This window comes from Marmota monax, unplaced genomic scaffold (genome assembly GCF_021218885.2).
Source record: "Marmota monax isolate L192 unplaced genomic scaffold, Marmota_monax_Labrador192_F-V1.1 WCK01_AAM20220418_F8-fsc00055, whole genome shotgun sequence".
NCBI classification, from domain to species: domain Eukaryota; kingdom Metazoa; phylum Chordata; class Mammalia; order Rodentia; family Sciuridae; genus Marmota; species Marmota monax.
This window is the reverse complement of record NW_026695205.1, coordinates 3,803,710-3,822,049: the sequence shown is the minus strand read 5'-3', so window position 1 is coordinate 3,822,049 and position 18,340 is coordinate 3,803,710. Positions and strand designations below refer to the sequence as shown.

At 31.3% G+C, this 18,340-nt stretch overlaps 1 protein-coding gene across 5 annotated transcripts in view; it reads right to left on the bottom strand.

Annotated features, from left to right (window-relative positions):
* The window catches only part of Cop1 (COP1 E3 ubiquitin ligase), a 169,843-nt gene that overhangs the window by 110,404 nt on the left and 41,099 nt on the right, over window positions 1-18,340 (bottom strand). For 3 of the 5 annotated variants that reach the window (XM_046430098.2, XM_046430096.2, XM_046430100.2), the window contains exons 6-8: window positions 15,885-15,953; window positions 5,600-5,659; window positions 4,172-4,248 (exon numbers count right to left, since the gene is read on the bottom strand). In XM_046430098.2, the coding sequence (XP_046286054.1) occupies window positions 4,172-4,248; window positions 5,600-5,659; window positions 15,885-15,953 (206 nt within the window). The remainder of the gene's footprint in view (window positions 1-4,171; window positions 4,249-5,599; window positions 5,660-15,884; window positions 15,954-18,340) is intronic. The other 2 variants (XM_058574461.1, XM_046430099.2) reach the window with 1 other exon arrangement.

The window sequence follows — 18,340 nt, the reverse complement described above, 5'->3', positions numbered from 1 at the left end:
CCAAGGGTCTGAAATCCATTTCTGTTAATCCAGATAGAGCCCACACCATTTACATCTATTAAAAACTGAGGGAAAAATGTTTTAATTAAAATTTACATTGTCCTCATATTTGCCAGAAATAAAATGACAGAAAGTTTCACTATATTATTTAAATGAGCTAAAAAGTTTTTAAGTGCTGGAATATTAATCCCCTAGAAGAAAGGAGAGGACATGTATGCTTGTAATCACTCTCTCCAATAAAGGGATCAATTCCACTTTGCAACAGGTAAATTTCGAGACCTGCCTACTGGTCTCTAAATTACTCATTATATGACCACATACAACTTAACAATAGTTAACAAAAAAAGGTTAACTGTACTTTATACAATCATGAAGACCATTCATCAAAATCTAAAGCAGATTTTAAAGGCCCTTCGAGGAAAAATCTTTGTGGTTTGAATCAATTCTAATATGGAAAATTTGGCAAGGATGATTAAAACCAATTCAAATGATTTTATCAAGGAAATAGTTATAAACTCACCCTCTCTCCTCCCCAACGAAGCTTAGCTGACAGTTTTTTTAATAAGATAAAAGTAATTAGTTTATTTATTAAGTATACTACAGGTCATGTTTCAATCAAAATGTCATAAACCATAAAAATTAAGTGTCATTCTAAGTATATATTTGTTCAAAAATATTTTAAATTTCTGTTATGTATAAAGGTTCACATAAAAATGTACAAGTATAAGAAAAATCCAATATTCACAAGAGTACCATAAAGCATGGAAAATATACACAAACTAACACATTACTACAGAAACAGAACAAAAAAGCAGGATTTTTTTAAGTGGTTAATATATCCCCTGCTCCCCTTACCCCTTCCCTCATTTTTTAGATGGACCTATAAAAAGAATAGAGAAGATTTCACTCTTGGTTGGATACTTGGAGGAAGAGGAGAAGAGCTTTATGAGGGAGAAACTACTCAGTATATGAATCCATTAAATTAATCCAGGAGAGGTTTCTTGGCAAAAAAAATACGCAGTATCAGCAAAAATACCCACGGCTTTTTTCACCCTTTCTTTTTTGGTACTGGGGTTGAACCCAGGGGCACTGAGCTATATTCCTAGCCCTTTTATTTTTTATTTTAACACAGAGTCTCATTTAGTTGCTGAGGCTGGCCTTGAACTTGCGTCCTCCTGTCTCAGACTCCCTAAATTGCTGGGATTACAGTCCTGTGCCATCATGCCTGGCTTACCTTGACATCGTGCTTTGAGAATTGAATTCAACTGACTTTTTTTGTTTTTTTCCCTCATGTTACCAGGGATTAAACCCAAGGGCTCTTTACCTCTGAACTACATCCCCAGGTCCTTTACATTTTTGCAGCAGAGTCTTACAAAATTGACCAAGCTGACCTCAAACTTACAATTCTCCTGCCTCAGCCTCCCAAGTAGCTGAGATCATTGGTGTGCACCACTGTACTCAGCTACACTCAATTTTAAAGTACAAAAAAAATTGTAAAATAGAGATCAAATGATTATATAAAGTATACATGTAGGTGTATATAAAAAAGATCTCAAACAACTTATATAATAAATAACGACTGAAAGATTTCAAGCAGGCAAACAAGTTCCTATTTCTGGCAATAATGTGTTAGAGGACAGGTGAAAAGACCATTGCTAGACTCCATGTGATACAGATATCTAACAGCAGTAGGAAGAGCATAAGACAGGATATGACAATTAGGCTACTCAAATTAGGGCAGGCAAAGGTTTCCACTATTTGGTTTCTGTTTTTCATTTCATTTACATACATAGTTTAAACATAAACCCAGAATCTATCTAAGGGAGTCAATGACCTGACATAAAAAGGTCCTCATTATAGAAAAATTAATCTAGAAAAGGGCTTTTAAAAGTAATTCTGCTTAAAAAAAAAAAAAAAAAAAAGAGATCAAAACTTTTTTAGAGAGGAATATATACATAAGCTATCTAGTTACTTAAGTAATAATTCTTATATGTATGAAAGAAAAAGGGTTAATATAATTGCAACTGAATGCCGTTTCTTAAAAATGAAGAAATTAGTCTAACATTTTTGACAGCAATGAGTTCCTCTCTTATCTTAAGGGTCATATATACAAGAGTATTTAAGGGTGGCTTCATATTCTCAAGTACCTATCTCAATCACTGAGTGATATTAGAATCAACTGCTTAAATATCAAAACACTCTTTTAAAGAAAATATTGTCTATTTGCCCTTCTTTAACTGTAAACCAATATAACTAAGCCTAAATTTCATTTGACAACAATTTTTCAAATAACTTTAGCAATTCTCTCAATATTTCATAGACCTTATAAAATTTTATATCTTTTACAATATCTGCTACTTTATCTTATAATTCAACTAACTACTCTTATCTCCTGCACTAATAAAATCCTAATCCAAATTATCATTTACCTTTTTCTGGACTTTTGCAGTGCTTCCTAACTTTACTCCCTATTTCCAATGGCCCAGAGTTGGGAAAAATACAGATGATGTTTTCTCTATCTTTCACACAGTAAATCAAATAAACATTTTAAAAATCTAAACCAGACCCTGCACAACACTATCCAATGACTTTCCATCATACTTATACTTTCCTGCATGTACTGGCTTAAATGTCATGTCCTAAGGTAAGTCCATCTATCAAACTGAAAGAAAATCCACTTGCAAACCCCCAACAAGTCTACCATTTCTTCTAAGTTTCCATTGTATGTACCACTACCAGGTTACATATGTGCTTGTTTAGTGTCTCCCCAAACTTCCCACTATATGCATATCTCAAAATGTCCAAAGAATAGGGCTTTTGTCAGCTAGATTCAACATCTAGAACAGTGTTTAACCCATTTGAGATATTCCATAAATAGAGCAATTCAGTGAATATACTGTTGTCATATGTCCATAAAATCCAACAATCAGTAGCAAATAACAGATTGAGTAGCAAAGGCCTGAACACAACAGACAAAAATAAACAAAGAAATATAACATTGTTTTGTGACACAACAAGTTTTGCTTCACTGTATACTCATAAAATATACCGTTATCAAAGCTCCTATGTATCAGAAAGTGAACGGCACACTGAAAGCAGTATTCCTACAGGCCTAGTCTTAAGAATGTTTTTTAAAAAAATTAAATCTGGTGGAAAATCAGCTGAATTAATTACACAGTTATGGTGACCATGAAATCAACTAAAACTCCTAAGGATTCTCCATAATAGGGGAAAATATAAAACTTTTTAAGAATGCTCCTAAATTAAAATATCCCCTGCACCTTTTTCACCACATACTGCACCAAACTCAACCCATAATAGTATTCCTGAACTGATGTTTTGAACATTAATGTAATTCACTGTACTAGCATTTAGATTTCCTGATAATCCACATGTTACCCCAAAACAATTTTTTTTGGAAAGTTTCCATTGGACCATTATTATCCTAATGGACTAATAAAATAATAAATCAAGTGACTTACTTCATGTAAAATTGCTCTTGTTTGAAAACTTCAAGCACAAAAATTCAAAATTTAGTAGTATATATTTCATCAAATAGAATTTTAGAACTAGAAGAAATCATATTCATGCATTTTATTTTATAAACAACTAAATTAAGTATCATTCTAAAATCCAGGGAGACAGTCATGACAAAACAAATATAATTCCTACTCTACCAGAATATACAGAAATGAAGACTTAATTAAATTAAATAACAGGAAGTTATAAGGAAATAACAGGAAGTTATAAGAAAATACTAGGGAGACACAAACTAACATATCTACCTACTGCCCTTATTTTGAATCTAGGGAAAGTGATCACCCCAAAACATTCAATGTTAGGAAAAAACTTCAAGGTTCTTAACACATTTCCCCCCAATACTACCATTTCATATTTCAAAATTTAGATTTTGAATGTCTTCTGACTTTAATTCACAAGACATATAAAACATTATTTTAAGAAATTCACCAAAATTTAATACAATTGTAAACTCAAAATATTATAATATTCTAGTCACTGATTATTCCTAAAATGAAAATCCAAAGCATTAAGAGAAAAGATGGGCCATCCAAGTCTCACTTCTAGATCCTGATCAAAAGTAATTTCTTAGGGATTTAGCTCATTGCATTTAAAACTATCCCAAGACTAATATCGCATGTGCACTTTGTACCTGTGTGATGGAGAAGGAGCTTCAAATTGAGGCACTGTGCTATCTTCACTGACAGGAGAATATAAGCCACTCATTTCCTGAAAGTACAATTATTTGAATTAAAACAGATACTCCAGACAGAAAATGTATAAATAAAAAAAATAGGCTACTGGGAACCAAATTATATTGTTATATTGCATTCATGTACAAATATACAACAACAAATCCCACTATGATGTAAAATTATAATATATCAATGAAAAAATAATGCTATTTTTTATGCCTTTATTTTATTTGTTTACATTTATGTGGTGCTGAGGCTTGAACCCAGGGCCTCATGCTGCTAGGCAAGCAGTCTACCACTAAGCTACAGCTCCAGCCTGACATATTCCTTTTTAATCCTGGGTTTTCATCAGTCTCTTTTTGTCTCAACATTCTTATTTCCCAACGATTCCGCTCCACAGAATACCAAAGTAAAAATAATCTGAAAATGAAAGGCCAATCTTTTCTGTAGTACATATTATTAAAGAGCTATGAATTCTCTAATAACATTGTTCATCCATAATAAAGCCAAGATGGACAAAGCAAAACTACATATTTGAAAGAAAACATGCAGCACACTATGAGAACAGTGAAACAGCTAATCATCCATCCAGGTGATGACCTAGTGATACATATTAGGATAAATATGATGGCAAGTTTCAAGGCTTTAAAGTACAAAAAAAAAAAAACCCGGGTTGTGCAATTCTCTACTTTAAAATATTTCTACAAAAGTAAGAAAAGTTAACACTCTTCTTGATTAAAATATTAGCTGTGTTTAACAATGCATTAAATTCTAATTTTTGATCATTAAGCCAGGAAAAGGCCTCTTGATCAATGATTATCACATAAATTATGCCTCAGAATCATTTTGACAACTAGCCTCCTTTTTTATGTGCTACATTTGATTAATGAAAAAACAGCATATTTGAAGTCACCACTAAAATGCATGGGTAGAATTATTTTTGGCTAACTCAGGCTTAGGTCAAGCATACATCCAAACAAGTACCATAAATATAGCAAATTGAGAATGTCACATGATACACTAAACATCTACTAAACATTGAATCCATATCCTTTAATATGATCTATACATCAGCAAAAGAATTATGTGAATAATTTTAAAAACATACTAAATTTAAACACAGCAAAAGCAATAACTTTACATCATGGCAGCCTATAAACTTTACAAGAATCTTCCAACAGATTCTATAAGTAAACTATGTTTATTTAAAAAGTTTCCAGAATACTGGAACTGCAGATAATAGATATGTAATAATAAGTAATATTTGTTACTTTCTTTATAATTAAGACCAGTCCCATAAATTTACTATGGCAATACAAAGGAAAAGTGATCATTTCATAAAACTGAAAATTTTCTAGAGATCTGAAAAATTCTTGATATCTTACTTCCACTCTTTTAATATCCTCTTCCAAAACACTTAGTTCCTTCTGGATCTGTTCCAGTTGCTGCAGATTAAAGAAAAAGAAAAAAAGGCCTAAACCAAACCACACTGGTATTACCATATTCACAAATTAACTGTACATTTGGCAAATGATTTCTAGAAAACTGGAAATTAATAGCAAATTGGAGGAATGAAGAATTATCAAAAACAAACAAATAAAACTCACAGCTGTAAGTTTCAATGTTAAAATGCAAATAGGGAGTTAGTCTTTAAGAAAACACTACGTTGTATTTCTTTAACCCTTTTCACCCCATCATCCCAGATGTGAAACATAAATAAAGCTTAAATAGCATATAATATACAACACCAGTAAGAATATACTTATGATGTTAATGAGAATTATTTAATAGACTGAAACACATACACTCTAGATCATGATTTCAACTATTTTAATACACCTGTACCAATTTCACTGAAATATTCACAGAATTGAAAATCTGGGAACTAATGAGTTAGTACAACAGGGACTGACTTTACAATAATAAGAAAAATGAACAATGATAATAAGTGGATTAACAATACAAGATATTCAAAGATATTTCATATTATCTAATTTAATGATTAAAATTTTAAAATTCTGCATGTCAATTGTTCACCCTTTGAGTAAGTAGAAGAACTGGAAGCCAAATCAAGACATCCATCAGAGCTAGCCATCTCGCTCCAAAATTCAAGCTGTTAGCAACTATGCTATAGTACCTCTTGAAAACAGCTCTTTGTAATTTCTTTATTGACTGCTAAGGGTTAACAGGTTTTTAAAAAATTTATTAGCATTAACATGTTCTTTTCTGTGACAATACCGGCACAACTGGTAATCTAATTGACAACGTTAATTTAAATATTTACCAATTTTAGGTACTTTCCTAAGCACTGAAAACAGCAGTAGAATGGAGGTTGGAGGGTGAATAACTAGATAACTTAAATTAGATCTGAAATTAAAATTAAATCAAAGACTTAACCTTAAAGGACTAATAGAATTTGTCCAAGTGGAAAACAGTGGGAAAAGACAGAATAATTACATATGTGAGGGTTCAAAAGCTATGAGCAAGGGAAATAACAAAGTACAAAAAAAGTGAGTAAAATTGCCCAAAATCAATCCATATAATCAGAAAGGATAAGAGAAGAGTCTGGGTAGTAAGGAACATCAATCAATGTTAAAGAGATTAGCAAAGGAGGAAGCGTTATGAACTGGAAGGGCAAGAAAGCAAATGGAAGCCACGAAACCCAAGGAAAAGACAGTATATTATTAGAGAAATCCGAGGTTAAAAAAAAAAAAAAAGTGATTAGCACTGCCCAATGCTTTTACTCATCCATCTACTTTAATAAACTTTCCTCCACCTTAAAATTTGTCACATAATACTACTACCTTAACTAAAACATTCTTCTTCCTTGAAGATAACTGTCCTAGAATTCTTTCAAATAAAGTTGATCAACTGAGAAATTCTTAATGTGCATTGGTCATAGGACTTCTACTTTTTTCACTGTCATTTCCTGTGATTAGTTTTCCATCCTAACATAAGACACTACTCTTGTCTAGCTCATATTAGGTAGCTAAATCACTCTCTACTCATTTTAGTCAACCATAACTATCTGTTTTACCCTATCATCATTAAAGGTTTTTGGCTCATGACCATTTACAATCCCAGTGCTTCCAAACTCTAATTCTGCAAAGCACACTCATGGTTGTCTTCTTAATATTTTCATTTAATTACTTTGAAATGTTCTACTTCTAAAATTTTATTTAAACAAATGCTTTCTTCTGAGGGATCTTTAGTATGACTGTGTTAAAAAATATGTCTAAAAGAAAGGATGTAGGTCAATGTAATGTCACCATGACAGCAAACATAGCTTATCTATAATGCACGACTGAGATCAAATTAATATTTAAAATAACTTCTAGACTTGAAATGCCAGGAAAAAAAATTCTAGTGTCACCTGAAATCACAAATATTTAACTCCAATTTCCTTTTCTCTGAGATAACATCCCATCTTCCTAGTGCCCCAAAGCTTTTGTGTATAATACTGCTGCTATCACATATAAAGACCAATATAAAGAAGGTGAGCTATATGAAACTGCCAATATTTGAACTTTTTCTTTCTTTCTTTCGGATACCAGGAATTGAACCCAGGGGTACGTAACCACTGAGCCACAGTCTTTCTTTTATTTTATTTTTAAGAGACAGGGTTTCAATAAGTTGCTGAAGCTGGCTTTAAATTCAAAATCCACCTGCCCCACCCTCCTGAGCCACTGGAATTACAGGCATGCACCACTGCACCTGGCTCAAGCAATTTTTATTTTTAAAAAACAACAATTTCATGAGATTTATTTAAAATGAAACAACTAAGGTATGAGTGCTGTCCTGATGAACACATTATATAATAATATGTATCCATCATAAATATTATATATAATATATTCATCAGTAAACCAAAATGATATAACTTATCTGTGAGTCTGAAAATTTGTCAGCTAAGAAGTAGTGAAGGCTGGGATTGTGGCTCAGAAGTAGAGCGCTTGCCTAGCACATGCAAGGCCCTGGGTTCAATCCTCAGCATCACATAAAAATAAATAAATAAATAAAATAAAGATATTGTATCCAATGACAACTAAAAAATATTTTTTAAAAAAAGTAATGAAAAGAAAAAGAAGTGAGAAAGAATGAAAACTGCTTAAAAAGTATTTATTGAACTTTACATATATTTCACTTCAAGATGAGATTCTCAAAATTATTAGAGTATCAAATCAAAACAATTTAGTACTAGTAAACGGAAGAAAGACAAAAGACAAATAATTCCAAAGAGGTGGAAAAAAGAATTAATGGCTATATTCACTCTGCAAACATCGTAACTAGAGAATCAGAACCTAGAATAAAAGAATGAATAAAAGTACAAGAATACTGGAGCAACAATAAGAAAAGCCCATGAAGCCAAACTATTATTATCTAAATGAAAATGAACCACAAATTGGACATGACTCTAATTTGTCTTAACAACGTCATGGAGTTTGGAGTTACTGAAACTATAATATATAAGACAAAGAACTAAGACAATGCTACTTCAGAGGATGGTCTTAAAGCATCAATAGCAAGCACTCTTAACAATGTCAAAAGCCAAAAGAAAATTTATAGAAACATTTAAACAAAGTGCAAAAGAGCTTCAGAAATGCTTATTAAGATGAAAATATGGGGCTGGGGTAATTTATATTAACAGTGGTACAGCGCTTGCCTGGCACATGTGATAGACACTGGGTTCAATCCTTGGCACCACATAAAAAATAAATAAAGATATTGTGTCCATCTACAACTAAATACATATTTTTTAAAAGATGAAAATGTGAAGAATTCAAAATTTTTAAATTCCTCTATTATTGATATCGCCTTTGGTGCAGGTAGGTATCTTTGGTACTCATTGATTTGACCTTCACTACTAGTTTGATAAAGATATGGTTCAGCATTAAACTTATTACCTGAATTTTGGTTTTTAGAAGGCAATATAATTTGGAATAAATTATATGTAATTATTCCAAATGAACAAAAGAATACATTATTACACTTTAAGGGGAAAAAGCTGGTAAGGAATAGCAAAATTTTATGTGTATTAATTCTAAAAAAAATTACAACCAAAAATGAAGCTGAGGAAGTACACACTTCAGGAAGCCAAAACCCTTACTGTCCCATACCACCATCCTCAACCACACATGCCCTTAATAATCTAATGGCAGACTTGATTTCAAGACTTCCTTCAACCCTCCCAGATAAATTTTCTCTTAAAGATCAGAAGAAAACAGAATAAGCAAGAACAGAAATAAATAAATAAATAGAGGGGACAAGTTATAAGGTGGTTTACTTAAAAGCAAATGTAAATGGATGTTAACACCAGCACTCTGTGATAAATTACAAAGGTATGATGTAAAACTAGTGCAACCGCTGAAAGACTATACAAAGTAATGCACTCAAAAACATTAAGAGATGATTCAAATTAGAATTCTGAAAAAGAGATCAAAAATCCACAAGGAAAGAAAAGGGGAATGAGTGATAGAAGGAGAGACAGCGACAAGGAGGAAAGAAACAAAACAATAATAAAATGGCAACCTTAAGCTATAGCATTTATATTAACTAAATGACCTAAATACACAATTAAAGACAGAGACTCACAATGGATTAAAAAAAATAGTCCAAAACTCACCTCAAATATAATGATTTAGTAACTAATATAATAAGAACACTTAAAAATCAGTAAGCAAGCAGAACATTTTCTCCACAGAGCAACTTTACACTGTACCATGCAACTGCAGAAAACCTATTCTTTTAAACACAAATATTTCAAAATCTAACCAATTAACATCTGGTATGGTAGATACATAAAAAGGAATAAAAAGGTATTTTTATTATATATTTGATAAAGAAATCTATAAGAAAAAATAAGATAATCCTCATGTTAAAGTAATAAGTTGTTTATTTCTAATCCACAGGCCCAAGAAAAAACTGTAATGAAAATTAGAAACTCTTTTGGAATAAACAACAACAAACAAAATACGGTACCAAAATCATTAGATGTAACTAAATTAAAAAGAAAAGAAATTATGGCCATAAAATTTCCAAGAATACAAGTAACAATAAATGTTGGCTGAATGTGGGGAAAAGGTTCACTCATGCATTGCTGGTGGGACTACAAATTGGTACAACCACTATGAAAAGCAGTATGGAGACTCCTCAGAAAACTTGGAATGAAACCACCATTTGACCCAGTTATCACATTCCTCAGCATAAACCCAAAGAACTTAAAATCAGCATACTAACAGTGACATGGCCACATCAATGTTTATAGCAGCTCAATTCACAGTAGCTAAACTATGGAACCAACCTAGATGCCCTTCAACAGATCTATGGATAAAGAAAATGTGGTACATACACACAATGGAATATTATTCAGCCATAAAGAAGAATGAAATTATGGCATTTGCTCATAAATGGATGAAACTGGAGATTATCATGATAAGTGAATTAAGCCAATACCAAAGTCAAAGGATGAATTTCTCTCGGATATACACATGATAACTCACAATAAGCAGGGGACTGGGGGAACAGAAGGACACTGGATTAGATAAAGGAAAATAAAGGGAAGTTGGGAATAGAAAAGACAGTAGAATGAATTGGACACAACTTTCCTATGTTCATATATCAATACACAACCAGTGTAAATCCACATCATGTACAACCACAAGAATGGGAAGATTACCCCATGTATGTTTGATATATCAAAGTAGATTCTACTGTCATGTATAATTAAAAAGAATAAAAAATTTTAAAAAAAGAAACTATGGCCATAAACGTCTACATGAGAAGAATGATATGTGCATCCAATTTGAAGAATTAGAAAGGAACAAGGAAATAAAACTAAACCAAGTAGAAAGATAGTAATAATAAGAATCATAAATTTAAAAAATGGGAAACCAACATGAGAGAGAGGATAAAGTCAAAAATTGGCTCGTCAATAAAATTCACAAAATTGATCCATCCCTGGCAAGAACTGGTCAAGAAAAAAAAAAAAAGGAACATAGTATCAGGAATGAAAGGGCATCACTAAAAATCCTGGGGACCTAAAAACCTAAGACTATAAAGACAATCTCATGCCAATGTGTTTTAAATTATGATAAAGCAGACAACTCAAAGTATTACATATCAAAAGTAATATACAATATAAAAACCTAAAAACCATATACACTTTCATCTACATGAATCCATAATTATAAAGTTCCTGCAAACAAATCATAGGTGTATGACTTCTCCAGCAAGATCTTTAAATTCAACAAAGACATTGATCCTAGACTACACAAATTCTTCCAAGAAACAGCAAAAGAGGGCATAACTTCCAACTCATCTGACAAAGCTAACATAATCTTTATAGAAAAACTGCACAAGATCAGCGTAAGAAAAAAAAAATTCCAAAACTCATTTACGAACATAGATGGAAAAATCCTAACAAAGTATTAACAATCCAAACTGTGTAGAAGAACATATGCATAATGAACAAGTTTGGTTTCCACAAAAGGATGCAAAGAAGCTCATTCAATTGTCCTGATGGGGTTTCCTAGAATTATAAACATTCTAAGAAAGGATACCCCTGGGTTAATTGAAATGGCTGTCGCTTTAGGTGCAAAATTAGATTGACTTTCTAATATTAAATCAATATAATTATCTACATTAATAGAATGAAAAAAGAAAAATCAAATGATTGCCTCAGATGCCCAAAAATTTTGGAGTGTACTCAACTACACTCATAATTAAAGCAAAGAAAATCCTCTTAGCAAATTGGGAATAGAAATTTATTTCTTTGAATGATTAAAAAGTACCTACAAAAAACCTACAGAAAACATCATACCTAATGGAGACACGTCGAATGCTTTCACTTTGAGATCAGCATCAAGACTAGGATGCCCAGCTATCACCACTTCTATTCATCATTGTACCGGATGTCCTAGCCAGCAGAGTAAGACAAGAAAAATAAATGAAAGATATAAGGATCATAAAGAAAGACACTAAACTCTTATTATTTGCAGATTATGATGTGTACACAGAAAACATAAAAGAATCTACAAATAAACTAGAATTAATGAAAGTTTAACAAGGATGCTGAGTATTTTAAAAAACTGTATGTAAAAATCAACTGTATTTCTACATACCAGCAGCAATAAGAAACTAAAATTAAAGACACAGACATCATTTATAATAGCATCAAAAATGACTAAATCTAAAATAGAGATATGCAAGACTGATACCCTAAAAAATATCAAAACTTTAAGATATTTTTAAAGACCTAAATATAAATAGAAATACCATGTACATGGATTAGAAGACACAATTATTGTAAAGATACATTCTCCCAAATTTATCTACAAAATAATCTCAATAAAATCATAGCACATTTACCATAGAAATATATTAGTTGATTCTAAAATTAATATACAAATACAAAGAGCCATGAATAGCCTCGTTTCCTGAAGAAAAAAGAAAGTAATTTAAAATTCTAGTAATCAATAAAATGTGGTATGTCAATGGATAGACAAAAACAGTGAAACAGAAAAGACATCCTAGAAACTCACACGCATATATGATCACAGGATGTATGACATAGGTGAAATGTCAAAGCAACAGTTAAAATGATGAACTTCTTAATAAAAAAGAATGCTTTGGACAGCTGAGTGTCCAAATGAAAAGATCCCTATACATGATATCATACACAAAAATAAATCTCTAAGCAGAGTATAGATCTAAATGTAAAAGAAGAAAAAAAGCTTCAAGTGAAAGACAATATCAGAAAATATCTTCATGAACACAGGTGAAGGAATCTTTACAAAAGACACTCTAACAGGAAAGATAAAATGACCATGTTGGAAGTTTGTTAATAAATGTAAGACAGTGAAAAAAGCAGCCCAATTAGAAGAAAAGATATTTGTGACAGATAAGTCTGATTAAGATTTTATGTCTAGAATATATAAACATCAAGCTAGTAAATAAAAATCAAAACAGAAAAACTACAAAATGTCTTAAATAAGTAGTACTTTTGACACAGACTATTTTTTAAAAACTCCATCTGGCTAATAAATAGGTGCTTAACCTCCTTAGTTATCAAGGAAATGCAAATTATAACCCCAGAGACAGCAATGCATACCCCCCAAGGTCAACTAAACTGGAAAATGTCTACTGATACCAACTTCTATCAAAAATACAGCACAACAGAAACCCTCATGCACTGTTTGTAGGAGGAACAACTAATACAACCTGCTTAGGAAAACACTGTTGCATTATTAAATTTGAAGATATGCATACCCTATGACTCATTGATTCCATTTTAAAATATATCCTGTACATATATGTATGCTAATACATACCTGGATACACATTGTTATTATTAAGTACCACTGTTTATGAACAACCTAAAACCGAAACAACCCAAATGTTCATAAACATCTATTTTATGAAAACAGGCCATATCCATTTAAAGAAACACTCTGCAACAAAATCAACTATAGTCATAAACAATACTATGGATGAACTTTAACACTGAGTCAAAGAAGAAAAAAAAGATTACATACTACACAAAAACATTTATACAAAGCTCAAATATAGAGAGACATATAAATACTTAAGCAGCAAAATACTAAAGAAAGGCAATAGACTGCTGTAAATATCAGGATATTGGTCACCTAGTAGATAAGAAAGAAGGTCATAGTCTGAAAATGGTACAAGGTAAGCAATTTTAGGAGTCCCAGCAATATTCTGCTTAATCAGGACAGCAATTACACAGATGGTCACTCTATTTTAAATTAATTTATGCACTTTTCTGTGTTTTATTTCATGTAAAAGTTTAATTCATTTAAATTCTAAACAAAACCAAAAAGTAACTAAGACTTATCAAAATATTCTATTCAAAAAAGTAGTACCCCAAATGCCCAAAAGTCTGTTTCGTAATTAAATCAAATGAAATACAAAGCAATTGTTCAAACTGGTTTTTATATGAGACCCAAAGTCCTTTTGTTCAATTAAACCTGAAGGAAGACAAAAAGATGATAATCTCAATACATTTAAACATTAAATGCTATGATACACAGATTTTAAGATAGCCTCCAAAGATCCTCCTTTCTTGGATATTCACACCCTCGTGTAACTACGGAATAAACCAATGAGTTTCAAGTGTGGAAGGGAAAATGAGTCCAAAGTCTAAAACAAACAAAAAAGAAAAATACAAAATAACTGCAACCCTATTTCACATTCTGTTTAAAAGAAGAGGTATGCATAAAATATAAAAAACTTATCATTTTTTAAAGAATTTTCTATAGCAAAAAAAGGTTGAGCATACACATGTTGGATTACTTTTATTACCATATATTTAAAAATTTTTAGCTTTGCCAAAGTGTAGTCCAAGGATTATGAATTTCAAAATCATGGGGCTTGTTAGAAATGCAGATTGTCAGGCTTCAAAACGGCCCCCTTAATGAGAACTTGCATTTTAACACATCCTTGAGTGATTTTCATGTATACTGTAGTTTAAGAAGTACTATGCTACAAACATTTAAACAAATGAATGACTAGACATCATCCCCTCTCCCACCCAAAGGAAGGGGTGGGGGAACACACAGACTCAAAAATCTTAAAAATACAATGAAGATGCTTCCATAAACAGACATTACAATCATAATTGTTGACTTAGCAAAAGTTAAGGGTAAGACAAATACAGTCTCAAATCACATTGAGTATTTAGCTATCATCACTAGCAAAATCCAGACAAATATAATCTGAATCAACTCAGAAAAAGTTAAGAATAGGACACAAAGAATAACCAAAAGAAGGAACAGTAAGTTCTGGCAATGTACACTTAGAATATTTCATCAAATAAAAACCTATTTTTTTATTTTCAAAAAGAAGATAGTCAAGAACACAGAACATAATAGTTATGCCTTATTCTAAAGAGTAAAAAGTGCCCAAATATAACAACTTTTAAAGTAAAAATATCAAAGATTTGAGATAGTTTAAGACTTTAAAGAAATACACAAGATATCAGAGTAACTATTGTATGCTATGCAAATTCTGTTTGACTTTTCCATATTTTATACATTTGTGAAAATGATTTGAGAAATGTTATGTTAAAAAAGAACACTGGTTTTAAAACAGTTAATATAAAGCTTTTTTAGCTACTTTGCATGACTTAGACTTTCCAAGTTCTAAATATGCGGCTATGTTTTACTTATTTTCCCCACAAGCATTTTTTTTTTCTGTAAGAAAAACTGTTAACCCTGAGGGCTTTAATTACATTTCCCTAAATTTTCTTTCCATGATAAAGGGTAGTCTATAATTTGATAATTCTTTTTTAATACCTTTATTTTATTTTATTTTTTTTAATTTTATGTGGTGCTGAGGATCGAACCCAGTGTCTCACACATGGCAGGCAAGCGCTCCACCAGTGGGCCACAACCTCAGCTGTCATTTGATAATTCTATCCTCTCTTTTTATAGCTTTAAGGTTAATCATTAGTGTAAATCTTTCCGAAAACTTAAAGCACATCTCCAAAAAAGGATTAAAAAAATCAAATTTTTACAGTAAAACAAAGCCTAAGAAAATGTCCTGAAAGTCAATGTTTTTAAGTATTTAAATATTTCATTAGAATGAAATATTTTTCTAAAGAAAAGTCAACAATAGTACATAAAATATTATGTAAAACACAAAATAATATACCTCTCTTTTATTTCTTCTTGCAACCTTGAGGAATTCCATAAGAATCTGTAGCTGAGCTGCATGTGATTCCTACAACAAAAAATTGTAATTGTTCTTTTAAAAATATCACTTTGAATTCAGAGTTATCACTAACACCACAGTATAACCAACATTGAGCAACTTTACACACTCATTTCAATTAGTCTACTGCTTCTAGCTAAACGGTTTTCCCACTTCTTGGCTGACATTTCAAAAAGCAAGCAATTTTCCATGAAAATAACTGATGTTAATTTTAAGAAACATGTGTTCTACATGTTGAAGAATATATTTCTGGGCAATGGCTTCTCTTCCACAGTCAAATATCAAGACAAAACTCATAGAGGAACTAACAATTTCTTGACATAAAAATCAATCTTCCCATAAAAATTTCCTTTTGCAAGGGTCAGCATAATACAAAGAAATTCATACTTTTCAAAAGCCAAATTTACCATTATCTACTCAGTGGGTGTGAGGATTAATATATTTTTGTAGAACATGTTAGCCAAAACCAAACATTTGGAAACATGGTTTCTATCATAAATGGTGGGTGTGCACGAACACATAAATGCACACCTACCATTTATGATAGAAACCATGTTACTCCTAATTAGTAACTGAAACAAAGATGAAACTAGAAGTGATAATTGTAAGCCTTGACATTTACTATATATCAAAACATAAAAAATAAATATTCACATTTTCCATTAAAACTTCCATTTATCTGATCATGAAACAGAATCATCTGGGGCATTTGTTAAAATAGAGTCAGGGTCAGATTTTAGAAATTCTGATTCTCTTACTCTAGAAAAGATCCCAGGAATCTGTTTAATAAGGGTCCAGATGATAAAAATAAGCCCATTAAAATCTGAAGAATCACTAATATGTAATACATACTTTAAAAAGAAAAAAAAAATCACAAGCACTTCACACTCATTCCCCAAATTTATCTATTCTTCTGGGGAGAGGGTGGGGATCTTTGCACTTAAAAGCATAAGCAATGAAACAGACCAATGAAAATTTTAAGTTGAGTCAAACAAGGAGAGATAAAAACAAAACTTATAATCACAATAGAATATTAAAATTAGAAAAACACAACTGAATTAATGTTTTACAATTAAATAAATTTTTAAAACATGGTAACATGAAGATGATCTTTTTATATTTATTATGAATGAATAATTTGGTCCTTATGCTTTTATTTACAGAGTACATCCTCCCAAGCACTGGGAACTCTACAGTACCTTCTCAACAGAACATCTAGCATGTTTAGGGAAGAAATGTTTCTACTTGCATAAGACTTTCCAAATAGAATAATACAGGAGTGTTATTTTTGCAAAGTAGAATTACTATAGATAATGATAATACACTACACATTATTCAAAAAAGTAAAAAACAAAAAAAAGAGAATTTTTAATGTTTTCGTCACAAAGAAATAAGTCTATTAGAAAATAGAGGTTTACTCTGTGATCTGAACATTACACAAGGTATGCACATATCAAAACACATGGAAATCCATAAATATGTACAATTTTCATGTTGAGTTTAAAAATAAATAGAAATATAAAAGTAAAATAAAAAACTGAAAAGGTTTTATCTAGGCAGCTGATACAGAATGATAAAAAACTAGGGAATGCTAATTTTTGCTATAAAACTTATTTATTAATAACATTTGACATTATAAATTAGACGTGTTTATGACTTATTTTAAGAGTAAGGGAAGGAAGTGGAAGTAATAAACCAAGGGGAGAGAAAGAAAAAGAAGAAAGAATGTTCCAGATGTGATAAGTCAAGGATTCTGGGATTTCAACCCAAATACTACCTAATTTTAAGAGTGGGTTCCCTGCTGCTTGACTTCAGATTCCCTATCAATAAAAATGAACAGGTAACCTTTCTCAAACTAAGAGTCATTTTGTCATACCTTATATATGACAAAACAATTATTCAATTTTTCTTTATATCAACAAATTATTTTCCTTAAATCTAATTCAAAACAAAAAATTTAAAGAATATTCCAGTTGCAAAGTCAACAGCAGCCTACACACTGGGTTACAGATCCATAGTATATATGGCACAGAAGGTTTCAGGAAATTCATTCACAAATATTCAACCTTCCATATTTCTCTTTCATACAAATGATCTGCTTACCAGGCATAACTCTACTTCTCTTAATAGTTCTCACTTGTTCTTTACATGATAGGAGGAAAAAAAGGCTTTTACTTAACCAGAAGTTTACCTTGCTGAATGGTCCTGGGGCATAAAAGCCTCTGCTGTTTGGTAAAGTGAACAGCTCTAAATAAAGACTAGGTACTGAATCTTCTTACAAGTGAAGGGTTTCCCAATTCTATGTGTTCAGTACAGTGGAGGATATAAAGCTAAGAGATCCAATAATGGAAGGAAAACTGAAAAATCCGTAATCACATTAGTAAACTAATATAATT